General features: G+C 41.1%; 1 protein-coding gene across 2 annotated transcripts in view; it reads left to right on the top strand.

Moving 5' to 3' along the window:
* The window catches only part of CHST9 (carbohydrate sulfotransferase 9), a 188724-nt gene extending 167018 nt beyond the window's left edge, over nucleotides 1-21706 (top strand). For both annotated transcript variants that reach the window (XM_087819023.1, XM_087819024.1), the window contains one exon: nucleotides 18561-21706. In XM_087819023.1, the coding sequence (XP_087675149.1) occupies nucleotides 18561-19652 (1092 nt within the window). In that variant the 3' untranslated portion in view covers nucleotides 19653-21706. The remainder of the gene's footprint in view (nucleotides 1-18560) is intronic.
* Nucleotides 21707-23692: the final 1986 nt, after the last annotated feature.

Raw genomic sequence — 23692 nt, 5'->3', positions numbered from 1 at the left:
CCTGACTTTTTTCTCAACTATAAGTGTGGCAGTGCCATTCACTGCGCCTTTTCAGTGTAGCATGAACTTTACAACTTCTAAATTTAAAATGGGATTGCATTACCTTGCACTATTCTTATCAAAATGGCCATGCATGCAAGGAGGCAACTTTGACTTAAAGAGAGTTTCTCTGTGCAAGTTCAGCACTAGAGCCAGTAAAGACCCCATCTCCCTAATTATCTTTTAAGATTACCTTCTAGAATTGGAAGTTATGCTTTAGAATAGCTCTCCAATTTATGAGTCTTTTTTTAAACTCTTGAAAGCAAGACTGCAAGGGTCAAAAAGTGGTGACACTAATGGTGGTTAACAAAGACGGTCTTTGATAAGGGTCAGATGGCTTCATACCTAGAAAATACTTAGGTGTAAATGTCAAAGGCTCACCTCTTTCATTGGAAGCCAAGAAAGTTATAATATTGTATAAGGCTATCTGTGGAAATAAACACTAGACCATAGTGTGGAAATACATTGCCATGGCAAAGGAAGGGGGAGAAAATGGCCCTCGCGTGTTTTAAATGCATGAACTCAAGAAGAAAATAACGGTTGGGATAAAGAAAATTGCTTATTAGCAAAATGCAAGATCTACTAGCAATCAAATATGCAGATAATTCTCACTCGAGTACTCAGAATGCTTCTGAATAATTACGACCAATAACTGTGCTGGTCACTCAATGTGCCATCTCATTTATTTGTCACAACCACCCCATGTGGATGCACATTTTAATCTCTTTTTTTTAAGGTGGAAACTCAGGCTTGAAAGGTTCAGTAATTTTTTAGGTCCCGCTGTGCTTAACACTAAATTAATAATAATAATATCTATAGCATCATTATTAAGTACTTAATGAGCCTTCTGTGTATAGGCACTAGGCTAAAGTGTACATAATATGATCTCATTTAAACCTCACAGCAGCAACCCTGTGAGGCAGGTACAAACCAGAGTCAAAGCTAGTGAGTTTAAGTAGCTGGCCCAGCGTCACACACCAGAATGACAGCGGGCCATCCAACTGCACGTTGGAAGCACCAGCCACTATTCTGTGTGACTTTCAGTGTCGTTCTTTATAGGCACGCAGCTGGTGGGTGGCAGAGCTGGAATCTGAACCCAGGTGTAGCTCTTTCTGAAATCCTTTCTCTTCATGACTGCGCTGTGCCAACCCTTGCTCTGGAAGCTCTGTTAATTAAATGATCCCCCTTACGACCACCGGAATCAGCACTCCAGCTTTTACACCAACACTGAAGCAATTGGTTACGGACTCTGGGATACAGATATTTATGATGTGGTGGGTTTTTATTATTTTTCAGAGCGTTGGAGCAATCAAGATGAGCGTATCCTCACTCTGGGCTCCTGTTGAGCACTAAATTACTTTTTTAATTAAGTGAAAAACCAAGTGAATCTGCTCTAAGAGAAAAACTATTTGTCACCTGAAAAGAGATTAGAAAGTGGAGGGGAAAAAATATACATTGGGATAATCGGCTGCCCACTGGCCATTTTCCCTGGTGGAGCCCAGACAGATCTAACGTGGGCATAAAATGAGAACTGAAGGAAAAGCCTCTATTCTCACCAACTACAAAATGTTCTCGTGTTCTTTTATCTTCCAGAACAAGCACCTTACTTCTAAAAACTCTTTTATAAGTTCCTCACTATTAGTAAAAACCAGGTCATTATATATGTACTCGTGTGAGAAAATATGGGACACTGAGTCTCTGTGCTGAAAATGCAGCATCTATGAAAATGAATAAAAATAGTGAACTTACCATCTAGGGTAAGTGGATCTCAGCACCTAAGATGTTATCACCCCATAGGCCAGTGAAACCTATTCCGAGAATGATTTCTAGTCAACCAGTTTCTCTTTTCTTTCCTCCTCTGAGTTTTTCTAATTATATTCCTCCCTACTTGGTAGCATCTGTACCTAAGGATGAGTGACTGGGTAACTGATATTTTTCAGCTTAGCAGATTTTATTAGCAAAATGGTTAGCACCATCATTTGGGGTTTTTTTCTCAACACTTAGCAACACACCTCAGTAACTAAATTGTACTGGCCAGGAGCACAATCAGTAGAGACCCTTCAACACGCATTAACTCAAATACCACCTCTGTGTAGAAAGTCTTTTTTTTACATCTTGGATTAAAGCTATGATTAAAATGGGCGAAAGAGCCAATCTGTCATCACGTTTGAATATACATTCTAAAATACAGTATTCTGTTTATCACTATTTTGCCCATGTTATTTTTCCACCTCATGATAACAAAGTGAATTAAAAACTCAAGTGAAAATTCGTATCTTCTGTAATTATGTGAAAGGGTCACTTGAGTTGTCATCATTTTGAATACAAGTTGTTGACATTTTAAAAATTGTGTTTTAAGAAGCAGTGAGCAAGGGATTAGAAATACTTTTACATTGTGTACCTATCATTGATTAGGTTAATCTAATTTTGGTATAATTATGCTAAAATGGCTATTTCCTTTCTATTTACAAATCAAAATATTTTTTACTTAAAATCTCATCAGTTTGAATTTTACTATTTCCAGCATATTTCTAAGAGCCCAAAAAGAAAAAAATAACAAGTAGTGGTGATTAATACTGGGGCCGTTATGCAGGATCCATGCTATGGACATGGTTCTGATCTCTGAGGGCAGATCCCAGACTCCCCTGACACTGTGTATAGACTGTGTGTGTGCATTTTGCTGAGAAAATGCTACTCCTCATTAGAATCTCAGGAGTGAAAGAAAGTGCCCTAGGCAGTTTCTGCCCCTCACTAGAGAGAGAAAGTGATCATATATCTGTTTTATTATGCATAAATTAAAACATTTTTATATAAACTTTTAATTTTGTAAAGTAGCAGTTAACGGAGAACAAATTTCTGGGAAGGAAAAGATACAGAAACAAGTAGTGAAAGCTCAGAGCACCAGTAAAGATCCCAGTGAAAGCTACCTTGCCTTTATTATCCTTAATGTGGAAAAAGTTATTGTCCCCAGAAATGTTACATTACATTCTGTGGTTGATCATCAAACAAGGGTGGAATAAACAAGAGTCTTCAGTGTTTCATCACTGGTATGTGCCTTGCTCAAAATGTATTAAAGGGAAATATTTTCATCATACTATTACTGGATAATTCAATTAGGCCAATGTTCTGTGGATGTAAAAACAATGTAATTTACTATGTTGAATGATTAACCAATCCGAGTTCTCTCATTTTCTCAGGCAATGGATTGACTAAAATGTGACCATAAACAAAATAGATTTTATTAGGCATAATCTACTTTGTAAACAAATGAAATTAATTCTTTGCCTGACCTAAAGCTTTGAAAATGAAAGACCAAAATTGAACACATGCTTCCAATTTTGGTTGTGTTACTAAGATGACACTTAATATAAAAGTTACAATTTAACTTCCCCTCAAGTATTCCATTCTTGAGACTAAATGACTCTTAAAAATATGTTCATCAACAGATGGGAGCCACTTATGGCCTCATAAACTCCAAAGCAAGTGAAATTATCTCAGCAAAATAGAAAGATTACAAGAAAGCCTCATCTGGTTATTTCAGAGATGATTAATGCATTGCACATTGGTTCAATGGTGCAATGAATATTGACAGATAATCACCCTTCTTCATATGAAAGAAATACCAAAGAGACGAATGCTAGTGATGTATGTTTTTAATCAATCAATATGCAATTTCAACACATGCCCTGCGTTTCGGGCTGTGCTAAGTGCCAGGGAGGTTGTGGAAGAAAATGCGAGCACAGAGCCTGTTCTAAAGGGATTTTCTGTCTTGAAAAAGAAGACTAACATACCTTAAGCGCTGCACAAACTAACAGTGTGTTATTACTTACTTGCATATTAACTACACAGTATAGATCGTATGGGAGTTTGGAGAAGTCAACAATCAATGAGCGGCCACAGAAGGATCACAGAGGACTTTAGAAACCAGTCATTCAGATTTAATTCTGCAAGAAATATAATGTGGTAGAACTGGAAATTCTGGAATTGGGAAATGACCTTAGGAAAATCAGTGTGGAATTTTCTTAAAACCATATCCTGTATTTTTCTTTTTGTATTATTTCCAGTGGTACTAGCCACCAATCTTTCTCTTGGCTACTCTAATTCCTACTTTGACTCTTAATGGACCCTAGTTCATTCTCCACTTGGCCATCAGGGTGAGCTTTATAAAATGGCAATCACAACATGTTATCTCCCTGTTGAAATCCTCCAGAGACCTATATTGCACCTTTGATAAAACCCAAAGTCCTTCTCATGATCTCCATGATCTGATGTTCCTACAAGATATGGTCCTTCCCTTCTCTCTGAATTCATCTTGTATCACTAGGCCCCTCATTCATATGACAACCATACTGGCCTTCTTATTCCCGTGCAAGGACCCGTGGCACTCACTGCCCTGCCTGGCATGCTCTGCTCCCAGATCTTGGGTTCCTTCTTGTCATTCAGATCTCAGCTCCAGCAGCTTCTCCACAGATGGATCTTCCCTGGACACCTATTTAATGTAGCCTATCCCACTCTCCCCCTGCCACTCATGCTCTATCACATCACTCTGTTTTAGTGCTTGCATCATACTTGTCACCATCAAAATTTTTGTTGTTCATTTACTTGTTTACTTTGCCATTCTATCTTCATCTTCAAGAATGTAAGTACCATGAGAACAGGACCCTTGTCAGAGTGTTTGCCCCTCTAGCCCCAGTGCCATTACACGGTGTAATGTTAGATGCTCGATAAACACTCCTCAAATGAATGCATTGCTTAATTAATTCTGCTAGCAGGCTATGACAGTAATCTGGACATGAAATAGAAGTAACTAGTGATATATTCATGGGAGGAATGAACAGTTGGGTGTGAAGAGATGAAAGATGAATAGAGTCTGGTGTCTGGATATGGAAAATGAATGAACAATCTAAGATGGGGTTTAACACAAGATCCCCAGGGTGGCTGCAGAAAGGTGATGCTCTTAGCAGGAATATATAAGTTGTGATTAAAATCATCATTTAATGAGGATACACTACATGTCAGGCATTATGAATTTATTCCATTTATTTTTCACGACTCCATTAGGTAGGCATCATTATCTGTATTTTACAGATGGGAAATTGAGTCAACTATCTCCAAGATGTTTAGGTAGGTATTCTATTCCTGTGAGTGAAGTTGATTTTGTAGAAAAAATTCTGATTTAAGGTCAATTGACAGTTGCAAATAAAACATGAATAGTGGTAAAAACCTACTAAGTCTGGTCTTTAGAGTTACCTCCCTCCCATTTCACAAGTTGTGCTGGAGTGTGGAATATGTGTCTCACAACCTACCTTGGCGCACAGGGGTTCTTTTGCAGATTGGTCTGGGCCCCTGTGGACTGCCAGTGTTGTCCTTCTCATTCTGAAACCATGCAGGTCTGGGTATGGGATGGAAAAACCTTGAAGAAGACAGTGAACAGAAAAGTGACTGGATGAAGGTAGGAGATGAGATTGATAGAGCAGAATGATCCCACTTACCTTGGAAACGACTACCTGAAGAGTAATATAGCCCCCTAGAAACTAACCAAAATGCAGACACAAAAGCTTTTGCTTCCATCTTTTGGGTCACCCATCTGATAAGTTACTACCCAGAATATAAAAACTAGACTTTGTGCCTGTCCGGGCGTGGCTCAGCGGTTGAGCATCGACCTAGGATCCAGGCGATCAGGGTTTGATTCCCTGCCAGGGCACATGCCTGGGTTGCGGGCTGCAGCTGATCAATGACTCTCTCATAATTGATTTTTCTATCTCTCTCTCTCCCTCTCCTTTCCTCTCTCTGAAATCAATAAATATATATATTTAAAAAAAAAAAAAGAGAGAGAAGCAGTTCAGTCATCAAAAAAACCAAAAAAAACTAGACTTTGCTAAAAGTGAGTTCTATGCTAGGGTCCCAGAGTATAGACAATCCTGCTGATGAGTCTGGAAAGTTAAAAAATGGTGTAACTCAACACTCAGGCATCCTCTTACTAATGACAGAAAATAGATGTTTTCATCAGTGTATAATTCCCCATGAAGATGGCATCATAGAGCCAGTGTCTCAGGAGTAAAAAGCCATGGGACCAGCTTCTCTGGTCACTGGGGGTTACCGAGGTTGAAAGATACCTTCACTTTCCTCCATTCATCTCTGACCCAGGCACACAACTCACAAGTGCCCACGTATTATTATGTTTTTCCAGATTTTCAGGCACTGAAATGCCAAGACATAAAATAAGTTTTCATGAAAAGACCAACATGGATGAAATGACATCACCACTCCATGATGACCATGTCTGGATATGTGTGTTTCTAAGGGGAGTGTAGAGGAAGAAGAGAAATAAAGTTTCCATGAAGATAAGGAGCTTTGTTCCTAGGCTGGCAAAGAAGCTGAGCAGATGATCATAGTCTCTGTGTGTTTCATGTACATAGTGAGAGACCAACAGCCCAGGCAGTGCTGGCTTACATCGTGGTTTTCTGAGAGCAACAGCCCAGCGCCTCTTTAGCCGTGCTAAAGTGTTGGGGATTGTTCAGTGGAGCATCAGTTCTTGGTATCCAACATATATAACTGAGATTGGAGAAGAGAAGCAGCCAAAGGTTGGGTGATTCCCACTGTCCACTCTAACTAGAGTGGGCTCGGGCACATTCGACCACCTCAGAGTAGCTCAGTAGGAAGGATAGTATTCACTTGGATCTAATAAAAAAGAAACACTTCTAATTACAGATGTGATGGCACTGAGAGCCCTGTGAGGCAGGCATGTGTTATATGTGAGAAACACACGGTTTTGGAGCCAGAAGAGCCTGGATTTTGATCCCAGCTGTAGCAGTTGCCAGTTGTAAGACACGTACAAGTTTAATGGAAACATGATCATAACCACCTGACACAGCTGGGGGGGGGATTAACTTGTTTGTGCAGCACCTGGCACACATGAAGCACTCCATCGATATTCATCCAAAACGCACTCTCCCCAATTATCCTCTCCCTATGGCCTTAGTCCAAGAGCTGTCCTTTAAACAGGACTGGAGCCCTGGCAGAGGTCAAGACGGGCAAACTCACCTTCCTTGCCAGCTGGTATAAATACATCCCTCCTTGCTCAGGGAACGTGCTCTGGGCCTGGGAATCTCAATAAATGGGTCATGAGCCAAGGTAAGGCAAGAGGGTTGTCCCACTGGTCTGAGAACTGGTCTAGAAGTGCAAGAATTTTCTTTGGTTTTCACAGGGGAAAGTGCTCAAATCCATCCAGTTACATCTTATTATCGTATTGGCTATAAACTAGTTACTAGTGGCTCACAGTTAAGGGAGGCCCTAAGAAAATCCCCTGCCTGGAACCTGAGACTTCCTTTCTACTGCTGTGGACAGTTTTCCCTTGTGTGGGGAGGAGATCGAATTAATAAACTGATATTATTTCTGAACAAGGTATACCGAGATGTGTTTCTTCCAAGGAGCAGATTACATAATTGTAGTGTGGAAAGGGAGGCGGGGTGATGATGCCCTGTCTGAAGGATCTTTAGAGAAGTATGCTTGCTTGCTTGGTGATATCTGTGTCTCTATAAATAGATTAGGTAGAACCCTGTCCATCAGTGTCTTGATATAAGAGAATCGTGGTTAGATGTCAACACCGGCCCTGTCAGTGTCACTGCTGCTCTCCCAGTTAAGCATTGCTGTTCCCAGAGTTCAGTAACTTTGAACTGTGGGTGGGGAAGAAACAGTTTCCCAGGCATATGCTGCTTCCTGGGACTTGGGCTCTACCGAAAGAAAGGAACTGGAAGGGTTGGACTACCTCCAGCTCCCCTTCCCTTTCACCAGTTGCACAGTTGCACTTACCACGGCTGGGCTGCAGGTGGCAGGCGACCCTCTGTGATCTTCCCATGTCCTCTAGGAGCTCATTCTACAGCAGCTCTAGGGAATGAGGCCCTAGAGACACTATGGAGACCAGTGCCACTCATACCTGGCGTTGCAAAGAAGAAGGGTGGTGGAAGGGGGCAAAAGGAGACGGCATGGTCATGGCCATAGATGTTTCTTAGTAGCCATTTCAATGTCATCTTGAATCAAGTATAATCTTTAGGAGAAACAACCCATTTTAGAAACCCTAAACGTCTTCAAAATTTAGATTGGTAAAATTATATTCTTTTTTTTAAAAAATGACAGATTTTATCTTAATGCATGAAGAGATGAGACCTTGCAGATATCCATGTGATCATCACTTTGTTTTGTTAGAGATCTGTTCGCTCTGGCCCCCTCGTATAGTAACCCTCTCTACTCCCTCTCGCCTCTCTGTGCTCTGCTTTGCTGCGAGTTTCTGTCTTACAGTCTCCCTTTGCATTCTTCTCAGACTGAAATCCCCAAAGGAAACTCCTCTCTGCATGGCCTCAGGATCCCATGGCACGGTCTGGTGCCACAGGCCACCCTCTCTTCCTAACCCAGCACCCAGGTAACCACGGTAGCACCAGAGCGAGTGGCCTGCCCAAGACTGAGAGGGTTGGGCCAGACTTTGGGAAGGAAGCCTGAGGAAAGCTGAACTGTCAAATATACAGGCGACATACACCAGGCAGGCGTGTATGTCACTCGAAGGTGCTGACACAGGCAAATCTGATCTGGGGCTGGCAGATGCTTAACCATATAAGACCAATGGAATGTGTCCCTACCGGTGTCACTGCTGCTCTCGGTTGGCATTGCTGTCTCCAGGGCTCACGTAGCTCTGGACTAGGAGGCAATGGAGGCGGGAGAAACAAGCCTCCAGGCCTATGCTGCTTCCTGGCACTGGGCTCTCACCGGTGCTAAGGCCCTCGCCCCACCATCATCTTGACTCAGCTATGCTCTTGGGCTCTGCTTCTCTTTATGGCTGCTCTTATTTTTTTCGTTTTACCAATAACTGGCCAGACCTCTCCATATTTTCTAGTCTAGAGCCCAGAGGGGAGATGGACTCATGGATTTAACTAGTTATCATCCACACACCTGGGCAGAGGCTATTTCTCTGGGTCTTCTATTGGTTTCCACCTGGCCTTTGGATAAGCTGCTCTTAGGGCAATGCCCACTCCTAATTGAATTAGTGACCACCCCTTTCACTGCCCACATGAACAGGATGGGAAGGCAGACATTCTCAATGACAGGTCCTGTGTAGAGGGAAAATCAGAGAACAAAGGCAGAGAGGGGATGTGCTAGCATTTTAGAGAAACCTACTATATGACAGACACTATACTAGGCACTTTATAACGGTATCTATCTCATTAATTCTCAGAAAGACTCATCTGTCCTTGCCATCAGAGGGCTGAGATTTTAGCATGACCTTGGGTGAATGGGTCCAAAGAGGAAGACCTGTTTGATCTGACTCAAACTTCTCAAAGTTTTTTATACCTTGTTGGTCTAACCAGCCACCATGCTCCTGGCCTCGCAAAGGCTTTCTTCTCTCTTGCACTTCCATTTCCATCCTATGGGAGCACCCCAACTTTCCCCTCCACTGTTGACCCATGTTTCTGACTCTCCCTGGCCCCCTGTCCACCCCAGTCAGTCCCCAATTCCGGTGTCACCTCAGGACTCATTCTCCTTGCCTGGCAAAATCCCTTGCTTATTTGTCCATGCTCATAACAACACCTGCCCCACTCCAAAAACTTTACACTTGGGCATTCCAACCCGAGCAGCTGGCTCCTCCTCCCCCACCGTACTCCAGAAAACCAGAGGAAAAAGTGCTTAGCAAAGGCGCTCTCTAAACCAAGTGTTAGAATCAGGGGGCCCTCCTCCACCTCCCCTTCAAAACCCTCTGGAATACACGCACTCTTATCGTTGTTCATCTTCAAAGCAAGGGAAGGAGACACTGGCTGACAAATACTAATTTTTAGAAAACTAAACACCAACTTGGAGACATTCAAGAACCATATTCCAAATCTATTAGATATTTAAAATTCCAGTGAAATGTCAAAGTTCTAAAAATCAAACATTCATTCTACTTCTTCCACGCCAAGTGTAACTGACTGCCTTGTGTCCCCTTCTCACCTGCGTTTGACATGTACAGACGTGACCTAGGAGATAAAATAGTAAGACGCCGACATTTTGAATGGACTCCACTTTATCAGGTTGCAGGTCCTCATTAAGTTTTGAGTTTCTTTAAAAAGCAAGGCCTTCTGTTAGCTCTAGGGTTGGAATTAGGGGATTGGACTATGTTCCTAACTTCTCCATTAACTTTATAGAATGACCGTGGGCAAGTTATTACACAAGTCTACCTTAAATTTGAGAACAAAAGAATACCTCCTTTTTTTCAACAAAGCTCAGAAGGAAGATAAAATGATAAACCTATAAAAGCATACTGAATGAACCCCTTGGGGCGAAACCTTATCTTCTTACATATATATACACACACTGAGATTCTGTCCGTTCTTGGCTTCCCATGGTCTTGCCAAACCTCTAGAACAGCACTACTCCCAATAGAAATTCCCCCTTGATGTTCATACTGTTTTAGATTCTTGGTCCTCATATTTTAAGTTTCTTTGACTTTAAGGGGTAAAAAAATAGAGATGAATTAAATCCAAAATTGAAAGAACTGGCAAATAAAAATCATAATTTCAATCCTAGCATCCAAGGTGATCATGAGCTTGTTGCGTCAGCTTGAATCGCCTCACTACTGAAACTCTGGTTTTGTGTTTAAGAAGTTTAAATAATCTGAGGATTGCAGCTTGGAGAAAGCTAAATAAAATCCACCGGTGTCCCTGCCTTCTAGTCCCAAGTGTCATTCTTCCTTCCTGTTACCTACCACTGTGCTTTCTTTCCTTCTGTTTCCTTTGCCTCCACTTCAGTTGAGTTTCTTTCCTGTTTCTCGCAGTTGCCTTCAGCCTTCTTTCTTTCACGCATCTTTATCTCTGTTGAGCATTTATCATACACTCTTAACTTGGCTCAGTGTTTCGAGAAAGGAGGAAGAAATCTAAAAAGCAGAAGAAAACGCTACTGTTCACCCAGAACATGCCTGTCACAGAGAGACGCTCAACAAATAAAGATTTATTGGGTAAATGAATTTTAAAACTCTAATATGTATAAAAAATATACTTTGTGTTAAGTACTCTCTACACACCTTCCCTGTAATTCAGCTACCCTACGAGGTAGATGCTGGCATCGTCCCCATTTTACGGACAAGGAATCCGCAGCTTAGAAAATTAAAATAGGTTAGCCGAGTTTACCCAGACAGAAAATTATAGAACAGGGGACGCAATCCAGGTCCGTATGACTCAGAAACCCAGGTTTTCAACTACCCTCCTCGTAACAGGCATATAGCTTGGTGCTTTGCTTACATCAATTCATTTAATGGGCATCAAGAAACAGATTGCTTGCTATATGATGCAGCCGGGGGGAAAAGGCCGTAAATGACTAAGACTGAAGTTTGAAGCACAGTGTTGCACTAGCTGTGTTAACTTGGGCAAGTTAAGTAAACGCTCTGAGCTTCAAGCCCTTCATCTGTGAAATGAACATATCCGCATGTCGTCTTTGGGCGGATGCGGTGATTAAATCAGCTTTCTCACGTCCCTGACTTTGAACTAGGCAAACAACATGGAAAAGAATATTCAAGAGACAGCACACCAGTCACGGAGACAGGAGCCGGCAATGATTTTGCACGGCACGCACATGCAAACTCTAAGAGACTCACCCCAACCTCCAAGCCGGCGTTGAGTACCCCTTTTTTATGCTCTCCTGGTATCACATTCTGTCTGCATCTTATCACCTGGCAGAAATTTGATAATGCTTGGTTTCCTTTTCTGTATCCCACCAACCTCCCTACCCTGACCCTGAGGCTGCCCCTTACAAGCAGGGCCCAAGTCTGGCTAGCTAGCTATCCCTCCAACATGCAGCCCAGCACCTGGCACACAGTAATTGCTCAGGAAACACTTGCTCTGTGAATAACTGAAGATGGAGAGTGGAAGGTGAGGGTTGAAAAGGAGACAGGGAAGATGCACGGGCTATTAGGACTGTATACTCACACTTTCCCCAGTTGTCCCCAATGTCCTGTTGAAAATGCAGTCATGGTCTTCAGCCCTCTCCTAACTAAGCAGTCAGCTTCCAAAGCCCTTGACCTAAGATTTGAGAGGAGTCGCTGTGAGAAAAAGCAACGGGAAGAGATGCACTGATTTGTATCCCCAGAAAGGACTGGCTTTCAAGCATCCCACCCACTCCCATCTTTACTCTTATTAAGGACTAGAAACAACTAAGTCTTCATGATGGTGTGAAGAAATGTAACTGCTCTCATATCTAGATTCAAGATAATTCCCAAAAGATACAATATAAGAGCAATATTATATAATTAAACCAGAAAAATGTTAAAACTAAATGATAGGAAGGGGGGAAAAGTCATCATCTAATCAATATTATCATCATCAAATTTGTCTGTTAATGGCCAGCAAAGAGCTCCCACAACAGACATAGTCCACACTGTTTAGGACATTCTCAGAAATGGCAACATCAGCACAAATGCGTAGTCAGCATGAAAGACACACAGGCAGCAATGTACATAGTCGCCATAAAAGCTGTATTTCAATTTTATAAAAGCAAGTAACACTTCTTAGCTGAACGCAAATGAATTGCTCCTGAATGATGGCCACAATATCACTTACTTTGCGCCAGGAAGTTTTAGAAGCATTTTGCTTATATTAACTCATTTGATCTTTACCACTTTTGAGACAGTTACTCCTGTTGTCCCCACTTTTCAGATAAAGTAACTGAGTTCCAGCAAGGCCAGGAACCTTATCCACAGTCCGTGCCCAACCCCAGGCAGGCTGTGCTCTCACCCACTCCAGGACCCTGCCTCTTGTAGGGGTCCTGTCGTTTTCAGGAGAAACTGTAAGCCAAACTTGTTGCACAGCTCGAGGCTGGGTCCAGACCAAGCCCTGCAGCCACCAGTGTTACCCCCACGCTTTTAGATGCCGAGTCTCACAGAAGGGCTGTTGGGGTTTCTCACTTCCTCCTGCCCCTTCTCTGATGCAGACAGGGTTGTGGAGGTGCCTGATCTCTTGCACAAGGAAGAAGACAGAGTCCCGTCCCCTTAAAGCACTCAGACCAGGAGAGGAAAACATTTTCTGCACCGTGAGGGAGTCATCCACAGTTTCGTTCACAGGCTCCTCGGCCCCCCACCATTCTCCAAGCGCTGGAGTCTTCCAGACGCCATCCTAAATCTCCCCTTTCCTCTGCCAGGGTCCTTAAGGACAGGAAAAGTCTTTGAACAGGAAAATAACTGGGACCATTAATTACTCCGTTATCTCAAGCTGTGTGCCTTAAATAAATGATTTTTTTTTTTAATCCTCACCGGAGGATATTTTTTCCATTGCTTTTCAGAGAGAGTGGAAGGGAGAGAGTCAGAGAGAGAGAGAAACATCGATGTGAGGGAGACACATGGATTGGTTGCCTCCTGCACGTGCCCCAACCGGGGCGGGGGATCGAGCCTGCAGCCGAGGTACGTGCCCTTGGCGGGAATTGAACCCAGGACCCTTCCATCTCAGGCCAGCGCTCTAACCACGGAGCAAAACCGCTAGGGCACAATGGATATTTTTGAGGCTCCATTTCTTCATCTGTAAAACAGAAGTGAAAGGCCCTGATGGCAGCAGGTGCCTGCATGAGCTGCGGGTCTGCGCACAGCCACGGTGCGGGAAATGGCAGGCGTGGCGGTCCTTTCTGCTGCTCCGCCTAGGCAGTGCTTTCACGGCCCATAAATTCAGCCGGCACCTCCACCAGCCAGCAACTTCCAGAGCCGGAGACCCAGCTTTAGAGTCCTGACGGCGACACCCAGATCGGCAAGGGCACCAGAACTCAGAGGCCTGAAATCGAATGTCATAAACACCCACAGGCCCCGCACCCTCGCACTGCTGCTCCTGGCTCCTCTCCTTGGGAAATGGGAGGCCATTTTTTGCAGTTCTTTTAGCATCACTCTTCCAGTCTGATCAATTTCCTAAATTTCCTCAAATAATTCCCTTTTTCTTCATTTTGACCCATTATCTTAGTTCTCCTAAGAATTTCTGATGGACAGTGATGACCATCTTCTAAAAGACCCGCTGCCCCCAGTCATAACTCCCCAATGCTGCTAGAAAATTCTTTTTAAGTCCCTACCTTATTGAAAATCCATGTCACCTTCCTAGCAAAATCTAGTCTCTTCATGTGGGCACAAGGCCCTCCTAGAGTGACTCCCAGCCTCTCGTCTCTCCCTCACATCTGACTCTGGTCCCCCGAGTGTTTTCTCGATGGCAGCATGTACAGTCCTTCTCGTCCCTGACTGGTCCACCTGACAACTTCCAGTCATCCTCCCAGACCCGCCTCAGGCATCTCTTCCTCTGTGAAGTTTGCCCCCCAAAAAATCTCTTGAGAAAAATTAAGTATTCTTTTCTCTGTTCCTCAAATATCCTATGCATCCTTTCCTTGTGACAATTATTATATTTTTCATAAACTGCTTACTTTTATCAACCCAATTAAAATTTGGCTTCTTCAAAGGGCCATAAATTTTATCTTCTTCATCTTTGTATGTGTGTGTGTGTGTGTATATATATGTGTGTGTGTATATATATATATGTATATACACATATATATGTATGTATGTCATAGTGGTTCAGTACATGTGGATTGAATGAATGAATGATCAAAGTCCTTGGGTTTGGACAGAACTGAGGAAACTGACTCATACTAGGTAAAGTTACAGGAGATTGAAGTCTAATTTATGAGCAATGAACCTTTCTCTCGTGCAGTTATCTCTCTAGCTCAACTAGTCATCAGAAAGTGGCTTGAGGAACGTGGCAGAAGGAATGGAACATGGCAAAAGTGAAGGGTATTTAATCTGGTCCAAGTGAAGGCAATGGACCTACAACAAACAGAGCATTAGTCTCTACTTACTGAAATAGGCCCACCATACTTGACGTCTTTCTCACCAAATGTCATGAGATGAACACTCTAGTTCAGTGGTCTCCACATGCCATTAGTGCCTGGAGAGCAGCAGAGGAACTTGTTTAAATTAGAGTAAGGTGCCCTAGCCCCAGAGATCCTGCTTCAGGGTGCCCACAGTGAGGGCTGGGCGTCCAGATTGAGGGCAAGCCTCCAGGGGTTCCAAGGCAGTACTGAGTGACTTTGAACCAATCTGATTTGGCCCACAGGTAAGGTTCCAAGCCCACCACGCCTACTTTAGCACAAGCAGCTCTACATGTGCCTATTTTATTTGTTTTTTCTTCTGCCAAAAATTTGTTTGAATATAGATTTTCGGCACCTTAACAAGAATTGATAAATTACTTATCTAAGTTAATCTTGACCTTTTGATTAACACTGTAGGTCTTTGACAAGGTCATAAAACAATTGTGTGGAAGCCCATCATTACATGATAATCACATGTACTCATTCACCAATTATTTATTGGTCATCTTCTGTGTGCTAAGCACTGTGCTACGTACCAAGGACCCAACAGAGAACAAGAGAGATAAGACCTCTGCAGTCATATTCTAGTGCAAAAGAGGTGGGATGGAGTGAGAAAAGACAACGTAGAAGTAAATAAAATTATTTCACATTTTGATAAGTGCTGTGAGGAAAGAAGCAGGGTTCTGTGGAAGCAAATCTCAGAGGAGAACGTAATTTAGACAAGGTGAACAGGAAACACCTCCTTATAGAGGTGACTTTCTGAAAGCTAAAGGAAAAAGAACCAGGCATGCTGACTGCTAAGAGCTTGGATAACATGAAAAATGGTCGTAGAGTTGCAAAACTGGACGTAACGATGAGCTGAGTGGTTAGACAATGGTGGTCAGAGAGATAATGGAGGTGGTGCAGGCTCTGGCAATGGCAAGGTCTATGTGAAATAGAGGACACTTTTATTAAAAGTGAGGTGGATTGGTGGTCTAGCTTCATTTTTTGCATGTACCAGACCAGTTTTCCCAACACCATTTATTGAACAGACTGTCTTTATTCCATTGTATGCCCTTGCCTCCTTTGTCAAATATTAATTATCAATAAAGATAAATTTTTAAAAATAAAAAATAAAGGTAAGGTGGTCAAGGAACCAAGAGTTTATTGAGGTTCAGAGTCTCTGCACATACTAACCAGAGTGGGGACAAAGAAGCAAAATCCAAGCTAGGAGCTGACGTCTTCAGAGTATGAAGTAGAAAAGTCAAGGGTAAAGGCAGATGACGGCTTGAGGAGGGGGCAAGGGAGGCTCAGCAGGACGCGTGCTTCACAGAGCAGGAGGTTTTGCCAGAGGAACCATTCTGGAAGCAGCAGTTGGTGTGGAAGGAAATGGCCTCCTATCTTCTGGCCTGAGGAACAAGTGGTTCCAGTAAACGAAGTTTCATCTGCTTGAGAAAGTGTGAGGAAAGCAGAGTCTTGGGGGCCCAGCCAGGTTTCATTTAGAGAAAGTCATGGGAAACAAACATTCCAGAAGTCCCTGGAGATCAAAGAAAGGGGAATTTGATGACTATAAGCAGATGGTCCAGAGGGCACAGAGAAAGGCAGATTTGTGTCTTTGTGTTACTATGGCAGGGAGAGAACTAATTAGGACATATACAGGGGCACACAAATTACAGTCTGGATAATAATGGAAAATACTACTACTATTAAAGCAATAATAATAGCAGTTATTATTTATAGTTATAGAAGCTGAAGAAATAGCAGAAATATAGTGATATTTTCATTTCAGGCCTGGGCTAAGCACTACCCATGCAGTCTACCAATAACCCCATGATCTTTCAAACCTCAAGCCAGATTTTGCATTACCTGTGAAAACATTATGGACTACACATCATTGGTCAAAGCAAAGAGAGATTCAGAGTTTTGAAGTCATCTTAGAAGTCTCTGAGAAGACAGCAGACAAATGATTTTAGAGTTAAACATTGCAGCAGCTGTTTTATGGGGTTACACAAGTTGGTGTATGGTGATGAAGGGTTATTCACATAATCCTGCACTAGAAAGAAGCACCCCCTTAAAACTCAGCTAATGGAAGGACAATGATGCCTGGAAGTGGCTCTCATCCACCATGCTTCATTCCTCAGCTCTTTTGTTCAGTATGCTAGAAAATTCCTAATCATCTTTAAGCACCTAAATCCACTGATGCTTTCATTTGTTCATTGAACAAATATTCTAGAGCCATTGCTATAGGTTATATACCATTCTGGACACTTGGGGATACAATAGTAAATATTATATCTACATCTCTCTGTATATACACATCTCCTCTAGGAAAATTTCCCCTACACTCCCCCCCTTTAGACTGGTGGCCCCATGCATTACTCCCACAGCACTTCATTTACTCATTAATGTTTCTAATACCATGCTGACAACCCTATATGTGTATCTCCAATCCAATCTTCTCAATCATTCTTTCCAAATCTAAGTGAGACCATGTTACGTCTCTGCTCTCTAAAGGCTATCTAGTCTACCAGAATAGAAGCCAAAGTCCTTAAAATTTCATTCCCTATTAGAGGGTCCCACCTTATAAATCCCTTCTTCCATGTCTTTCTTTACCCAGTCACTGAAAGTTGTAGGAAGGATGTAGTCAGATGAAGAGTAGATGGTAGATGAGCTGACTCACCCCACTGACAGAAGAATTAATTTCTAATCCTATTTTTGATACAATTTTATATAGGAGGACATCAAGTAGACTTTTCTGGATTCCCTAGTCATTCTTCTCTTGGAGAGGGAAGGTCTCATACATGAGTGAAATTGTATGATAGTATGACTGTTGTTCTTAAATTATTGTGATAAGTGAATTTAGAAAAATAAAACATTTTCCAAGGGAAAAAAATACTCTGTGCAAGTTCTTAGAAAACAAAAGTGGTTACCGAGATTTAATAATTAGCCTTGTTACAATTTTAAATTTTAATTTATGACTTTGAACTGCTATTACAGAATGACCCAAAAACAACAACAAAGATTCCCATCCAAATACAGCTACATTTTGTATCTACATTCAGGTGGACTAACTAAACCAGTGCTAGGAAGAACACACTCCTTACTAGCTCAAGAATCACTGACCTACAGAATGATTGAACTACGTTCTGTTGTGTTACAGGCAAAGCTAAGATAACTATTCAGGGCCCTTTCATTTCTATCTTATGGATATCTTTTTCTTTTTTCTTTTTTTCTTTTTTTTTCTTTTTTGGCATTTTGTAGGGCTATGTAATTGATAACCATAGATGCAAAGATAGTACAGAAACAATAATGAATACACTATGAACATAGATTCAAATCAATCACTAAGTTTTATTCCAATAATGTTCATGTAATTGAGCATGAGAAAATCTGTTAGGTTATGGCAGCACATTAGCATTAAATTAATAATAACATATAAGTAACCCAAATATATTTAAAATATAATGTGAAGCTTTGGTCAAGATGATGCATGGATACAATTTTTTATTGTTATGTTTTCTGTGAAGAAGCTTACTGCAAAATGCACATTTGTCATGCTTTGCTAAATTGTTCTCCTACCTTATATGAGATGTACTCTCCTTGATAGTATTTTAAAACAAATACGTTAACTTTCTTATTAATATACCCACATTCATGAATGTGCTTTCAACATTTCTTCTCTATTTTAACAGAACCCCAAGTTCCACATGCCTGAGGATCCCAAGGAAAAAAAGGAAAATCTTCTGCTTAACTCTGAGAGGTCTAGTGGGGTCTTAACAGAGACCAGTTCCTCCCAAGGCGAGGGTCAACCTTTGGGTAAGACCATAGAGTCACCAACCACTAAGTTGACTGAAGAACATCAAGGAACTAAGACCCTTTTCAAGAAGTTCAGAGAAATGAGTTGGCCATTGGCCATTCGCCCTTTAAACAAAAGTTTAGTCAGAGACAACAAATGGAGGAGGACTGATGCCACCCAAGAGAGGCGCAGGTCTTTCCTTCGGGAGTTTTGCAAGAAATATGGTGGAGTGAGCCATCCTCAATCACATCTTTTTCACATGGTATCTAGGATCTACGTAGAAGATAAACACAAAATACTATATTGTGAAGTACCAAAGGCTGGCTGTTCCAACTGGAAAAGAATTCTGATGGTACTAAATGGATTGGCTCCCTCAGCATACAACATCTCCCACGATGCTGTTCACTATGGGAAACATTTGAAAAAGCTTGACAGCTTTGACTTAAAAGGCATATATACTCGTTTGAATACCTACACCAAAGCTGTGTTTGTTCGTGATCCCATGGAAAGATTAGTGTCAGCATTTAGGGACAAATTTGAACACCCCAATAGTTATTACCATCCGGTATTTGGGAAAGCAATTATAAAGAAATATCGGCCAAATGCCTGTGAAAAAGCATTAAATAATGGATCTGGAGTCAAATTCAAAGAGTTCGTTCACTATTTGCTGGATTCCCACCGCCCAGTAGGAATGGACATTCACTGGGAAAAGGTCAGCAAACTCTGCTATCCATGTTTGATCAACTATGATTTTGTTGGGAAATTTGAAACTTTGGAAGAAGATGCCAATTACTTTTTACAGCTGATTGGTGCTCCAAAGGAGCTGAAATTTCCAAACTTCAAGGATAGACACTCTTCTGATGAAAGAACCAATGCTCAGGTCGTGAGACAGTATTTAAAGGATCTGACTAGAACTGAGAGACAATTAATCTATGACTTTTATTACTTGGACTATTTGATGTTTAATTATACAACTCCATTTTTGTAGTTTGCATTCATTTTCTAAAACACTGTATTTATTTCATGATGATGGCCTTGAATCAGCTAACTGTAATTTTCCTATAATTCTCAGTATGAGAGAAATTTAACTAAATGCAGTTGTCTTGATTTAATGAAGACTTTTACCAAATAGTATGATACCAATTGGCACAAAGTTATAGGAAAATTACCTAAAAGAGACATGCAAACAACTTGAGTTGCTCTAAAATGTTTGGGAAAGAGCTGCTTTTGCATTATAGATTATATTATAGAAGCAATAACCTAGCCAGCTGCTCCATTAGCTACAACAGCCTCCCACAATGATAGGAAAAGGGATCTAAAATAGCGTGAGTGAATGTCTACATCCTGGAATTTGTTGCATAAAGTGCATGGATGTATTTTTAGCAGTCTGTGGCACATTAATCAAACATTGGATAGTTTTTTTACACCCTGGAAATCTTTCTATCAGCTGCAATGATAAATCAATTGTGAAATGATATTTTGGACCTAGGCATTTTACTTTAAGTTGGAAGGCATTATGTGATTTACAGTATGGGAATATAGCAGAAAAAACAGATGAGGCTATATGGCTTTTTATATTCAACAGCCAATAAAAAATACACAACGTGCTAAGATCAAAGAAACAAAAACAACCTTCCTCTTCCAGGAAAACTTAAAGGAATTGATTCTGTTTTCTTTCGAGTCTCTCTATACAGAGACAGAATGAGCACAGCCACTGAAGGTCTTTGCTTCTGAAGCGGGCGGTTGAGAAGTTTAACCTTCATCAGATGTAAATGTGCTCCTAATTCTGGTTTAATTAGGCGGGGGCAGGGAGAATTGTTTCAGGATGGAATAATCATCAGAAACAAAAGTTGCCACTGTGAATATAGACCTCAAACAATAACAAAGTTTCATAAGACTATTATTTGAATCAAAGCATCATGTGCATAGCTTTATATGTGAAATGTACTCTAAGAATAGCTTTTGTTTTCAGTCTAATTATTCAGCTTGGGAATGACTTCTTAAAAACTAATACACCACTTCAAAGATAGGTTATGTTCTAGAGGATAAACATAACAAGAGCCCTAGAAACATTTTTAATAGGCTTATGCATAAACAAACTAAGGCATTTTTAAGTTCGAATATTCTGTACTAACAAAGTCAAGTACCACTGCATTCAAATATTAAATCCAGGTCTTTGAAAAATAAGATCATGTGTGACCTGTGTGAAAAGTTGTAATGCATTAAGAAATTCTTTCCAAGGGACCCTAAAGTAGAAGACATATTTGGATGGGGGACTTATTTTAATCAGTCAACTGAGTTAAGCAAGCCACATGTCATTTAACTCTTGTTTAAATGCATGTCTTGAACATGTTTCTTTTCCCATACCATCATTTTTTTTTTGGACAGTAAATACTCAGTAGTATCTTTCAAAGAAAAGCAGGTATTAATATTTGAATATTAATAGACCAAGATAGTTGCAATTGTACTTATTTCATCTTGATTTTTCATATCATGGCTCAGTACTCATGAACTGCTATATTCTTTACACACACCTATCCTATCTGTGTCTCCCATCGAGTGGGTAGTGACAATGCGCTGTCAGATCATAAGTATTAAACCTTCTAAACTAACCTTTTACTGCTTTTCTACTCCATTAACTCTTGCCTCTATACCATACTCTTAAGCTGTGCTCTCTCTTTTTAAGGAGCTTTACTCTAGAGTAGTCTAAGTTGTATAATTTAAATTTTGCTGGACCATGTAGAGTGAATTCCTAGTAACTTAGAGACGTTGAAATCATTTCTTTATGGAGAAAGAGAGAGAGACTAGAAAATATGCTAAGAAGCCTGAAATTTTACTCATAAATGACAAAAAACTAGTTTTAGATGGGATGTGCTGTAAAGTATAGAGGCAGTTTTGTCAAAGTTATTCTAAATCATATATAGAGCAAACAAAAAAAACCTTACTTTTCATAACTGGAAAGAAAAAATGGAAACAAGGGTCCTATCTCTCTCATTAACATTTCTCATGTGTTTGAGAAGACATAAAATGTGTGTGTGTGTGTGTGTGATTATTTGAAATTGGGGATAGAAAAGAGAGGTAAGAAGGAGAAAATGATGCACAAAGCTACTCTATACCCTTTGCTGTATGTGCCCCTTTCCAGACCCTTTCCTGTGAATCGTAGGTGGCGCTTCAGTCACTTTCCCTAAAGGAACTCTCGGAGGCCAGCTGACGTCCTGCGTGGCTGTGAGTTCCGGGGGCCATGTGTGTTTTTATGAAGAAGGAGCACATTCTCTATGTAACTCTTCTTTCTTTTAAATCACTTCTTTTCATGTTAGGGCCCAAGAAGTTAGTCATCATCCTGGAGTCCTTATGGTTTTAAAGACCTATTCCATTTATCTCTCCTGAATTATTCCACGTTGCAGACCAGCTCATGATCGCCTCTGCCATTTCTGCCTGGGTACAGACCCCGGGTGTGAGCATCACTGCTCCTTTGGACAGTCACAGTCTCATGGACTTAGGTTCCTAAAGGCAAGTGGCCAAATCTAGACTCATCTTCCAGATGTCCAATGTTCCCATTTTAACATCATCAGCATGCTGCAGGTATAATTATCAGTCCTCTAATTAAACCCTAAGAATCTTATTTGTTTTTATAGGCAGCAGTAACAACCTGAGCAGGCCCCTTCACTCTATTACTCCCTTGTCTGGAATTACTGTTAGAGTAATAAGTTGGCAGTTAAATCCAAAACCACAGCTATTTAACCCGGTAAACTACCTATAGATGTGCATTACTGATGTGACTGTGCTCAGACACGGCCATAAATTTCCATGAAAATGTATGCTCAGGACACCCAGCTTTCTGATCTTCTCACATGTGTTTGAAACTACCCGTTAAGTCAGTGGCAATGTGAGGCCACTTGCTAAATTCTCCAACTTCAGGGTCTATAAAATATTATCTAGCAATTCAAGAACTACTTGGACACCAGCTATAATTAGAAAGAGGAAAAAAGACTCTTAGACTTTATGAGTCATTATTCTTCACAGAGGTGTTATCTTCTAAAACACATGGTGTTTGGCTGAAGGGAATATATGTGCAGATGCAGATAATTTTGAGTATTAGAGGTCCCTTCGAAAGGATCACTTCCGGCATTAGTAGAAGCTGGAATTAGTAAGCTGGGGCTACAGTCAACACCTGCCTAACAGAAGTCCTCCTCTGTCCTCCTGGAGCGTCTTAGTCTCTAGGCCTTCGTGGAATATGACAGAGCAGAAACTTTGCCCATGACTAACATCCCCAACATTCTCTGATATTTGAAGAATGGTTGGCCAAAGGCCCTTAGTAGTAGCTCAACTGCCTGACAACCTTAGATCAGGGCTAACTCAGGTTAGCCCTACTTTTAGGGTCATACTTCCAAAATCTCAGTCATAACCATGGCAATATTCATTCTCATAGCCATAACCAAACATTCGATACTTAAGTGTTTTACATGCATTAATTTATTTAACCTCCATAGTCCATCTAAGTTAGGTGCTATTGCCAGCACCTCACTACCACTAATGTATTATAAAGGAAACTAAAGCAGAGTTTGGTTGAGTACTTGCCGAAAGAGACAGCTGATAATTGGATAAGGAGGCGGGACAAGTAGCAAACGCCACCACCAGCTCTCAGAATATTAGGAGCTTATGCATTTTCCTTTCACTTTCTTTCACCTATACTCAGAACAGGTAAAGGCAAGAAATACCTTAGGCATCTTGAAACTTTTTAAATAAAAATATGGATATAGATACATGTGTGTGTTTAACTAGTCAGTTACCACAATTCAAATTTGTTTATCACTTTATTCCTGCTAAGTTAAACTGACAGATTCAAAGATTTTGTAAGAAATTAGGTTTCCTCCCCCCCCCCCCTTTTTTTTTATCCACGTTGATCATGAGACACAGTGTTTTTTAAGGGGGGGGAGGTGGGTTCCCTTGAACAAATTTAGCCTAATGAAAACAAAATATCATTTTCACAAGAAAGTCTAGACACCTATAGGAGTGGGCAAGGGCAAG

The sequence above is a fragment of the Miniopterus natalensis genome, chromosome 7, assembly GCF_054644295.1.
Source record: "Miniopterus natalensis isolate mMinNat1 chromosome 7, mMinNat1.hap1, whole genome shotgun sequence".
NCBI lineage: Eukaryota > Metazoa > Chordata > Mammalia > Chiroptera > Miniopteridae > Miniopterus > Miniopterus natalensis.
Note: the sequence above shows the minus strand (reverse complement) of the source record. Positions and strands in the feature narration are given on the sequence as shown.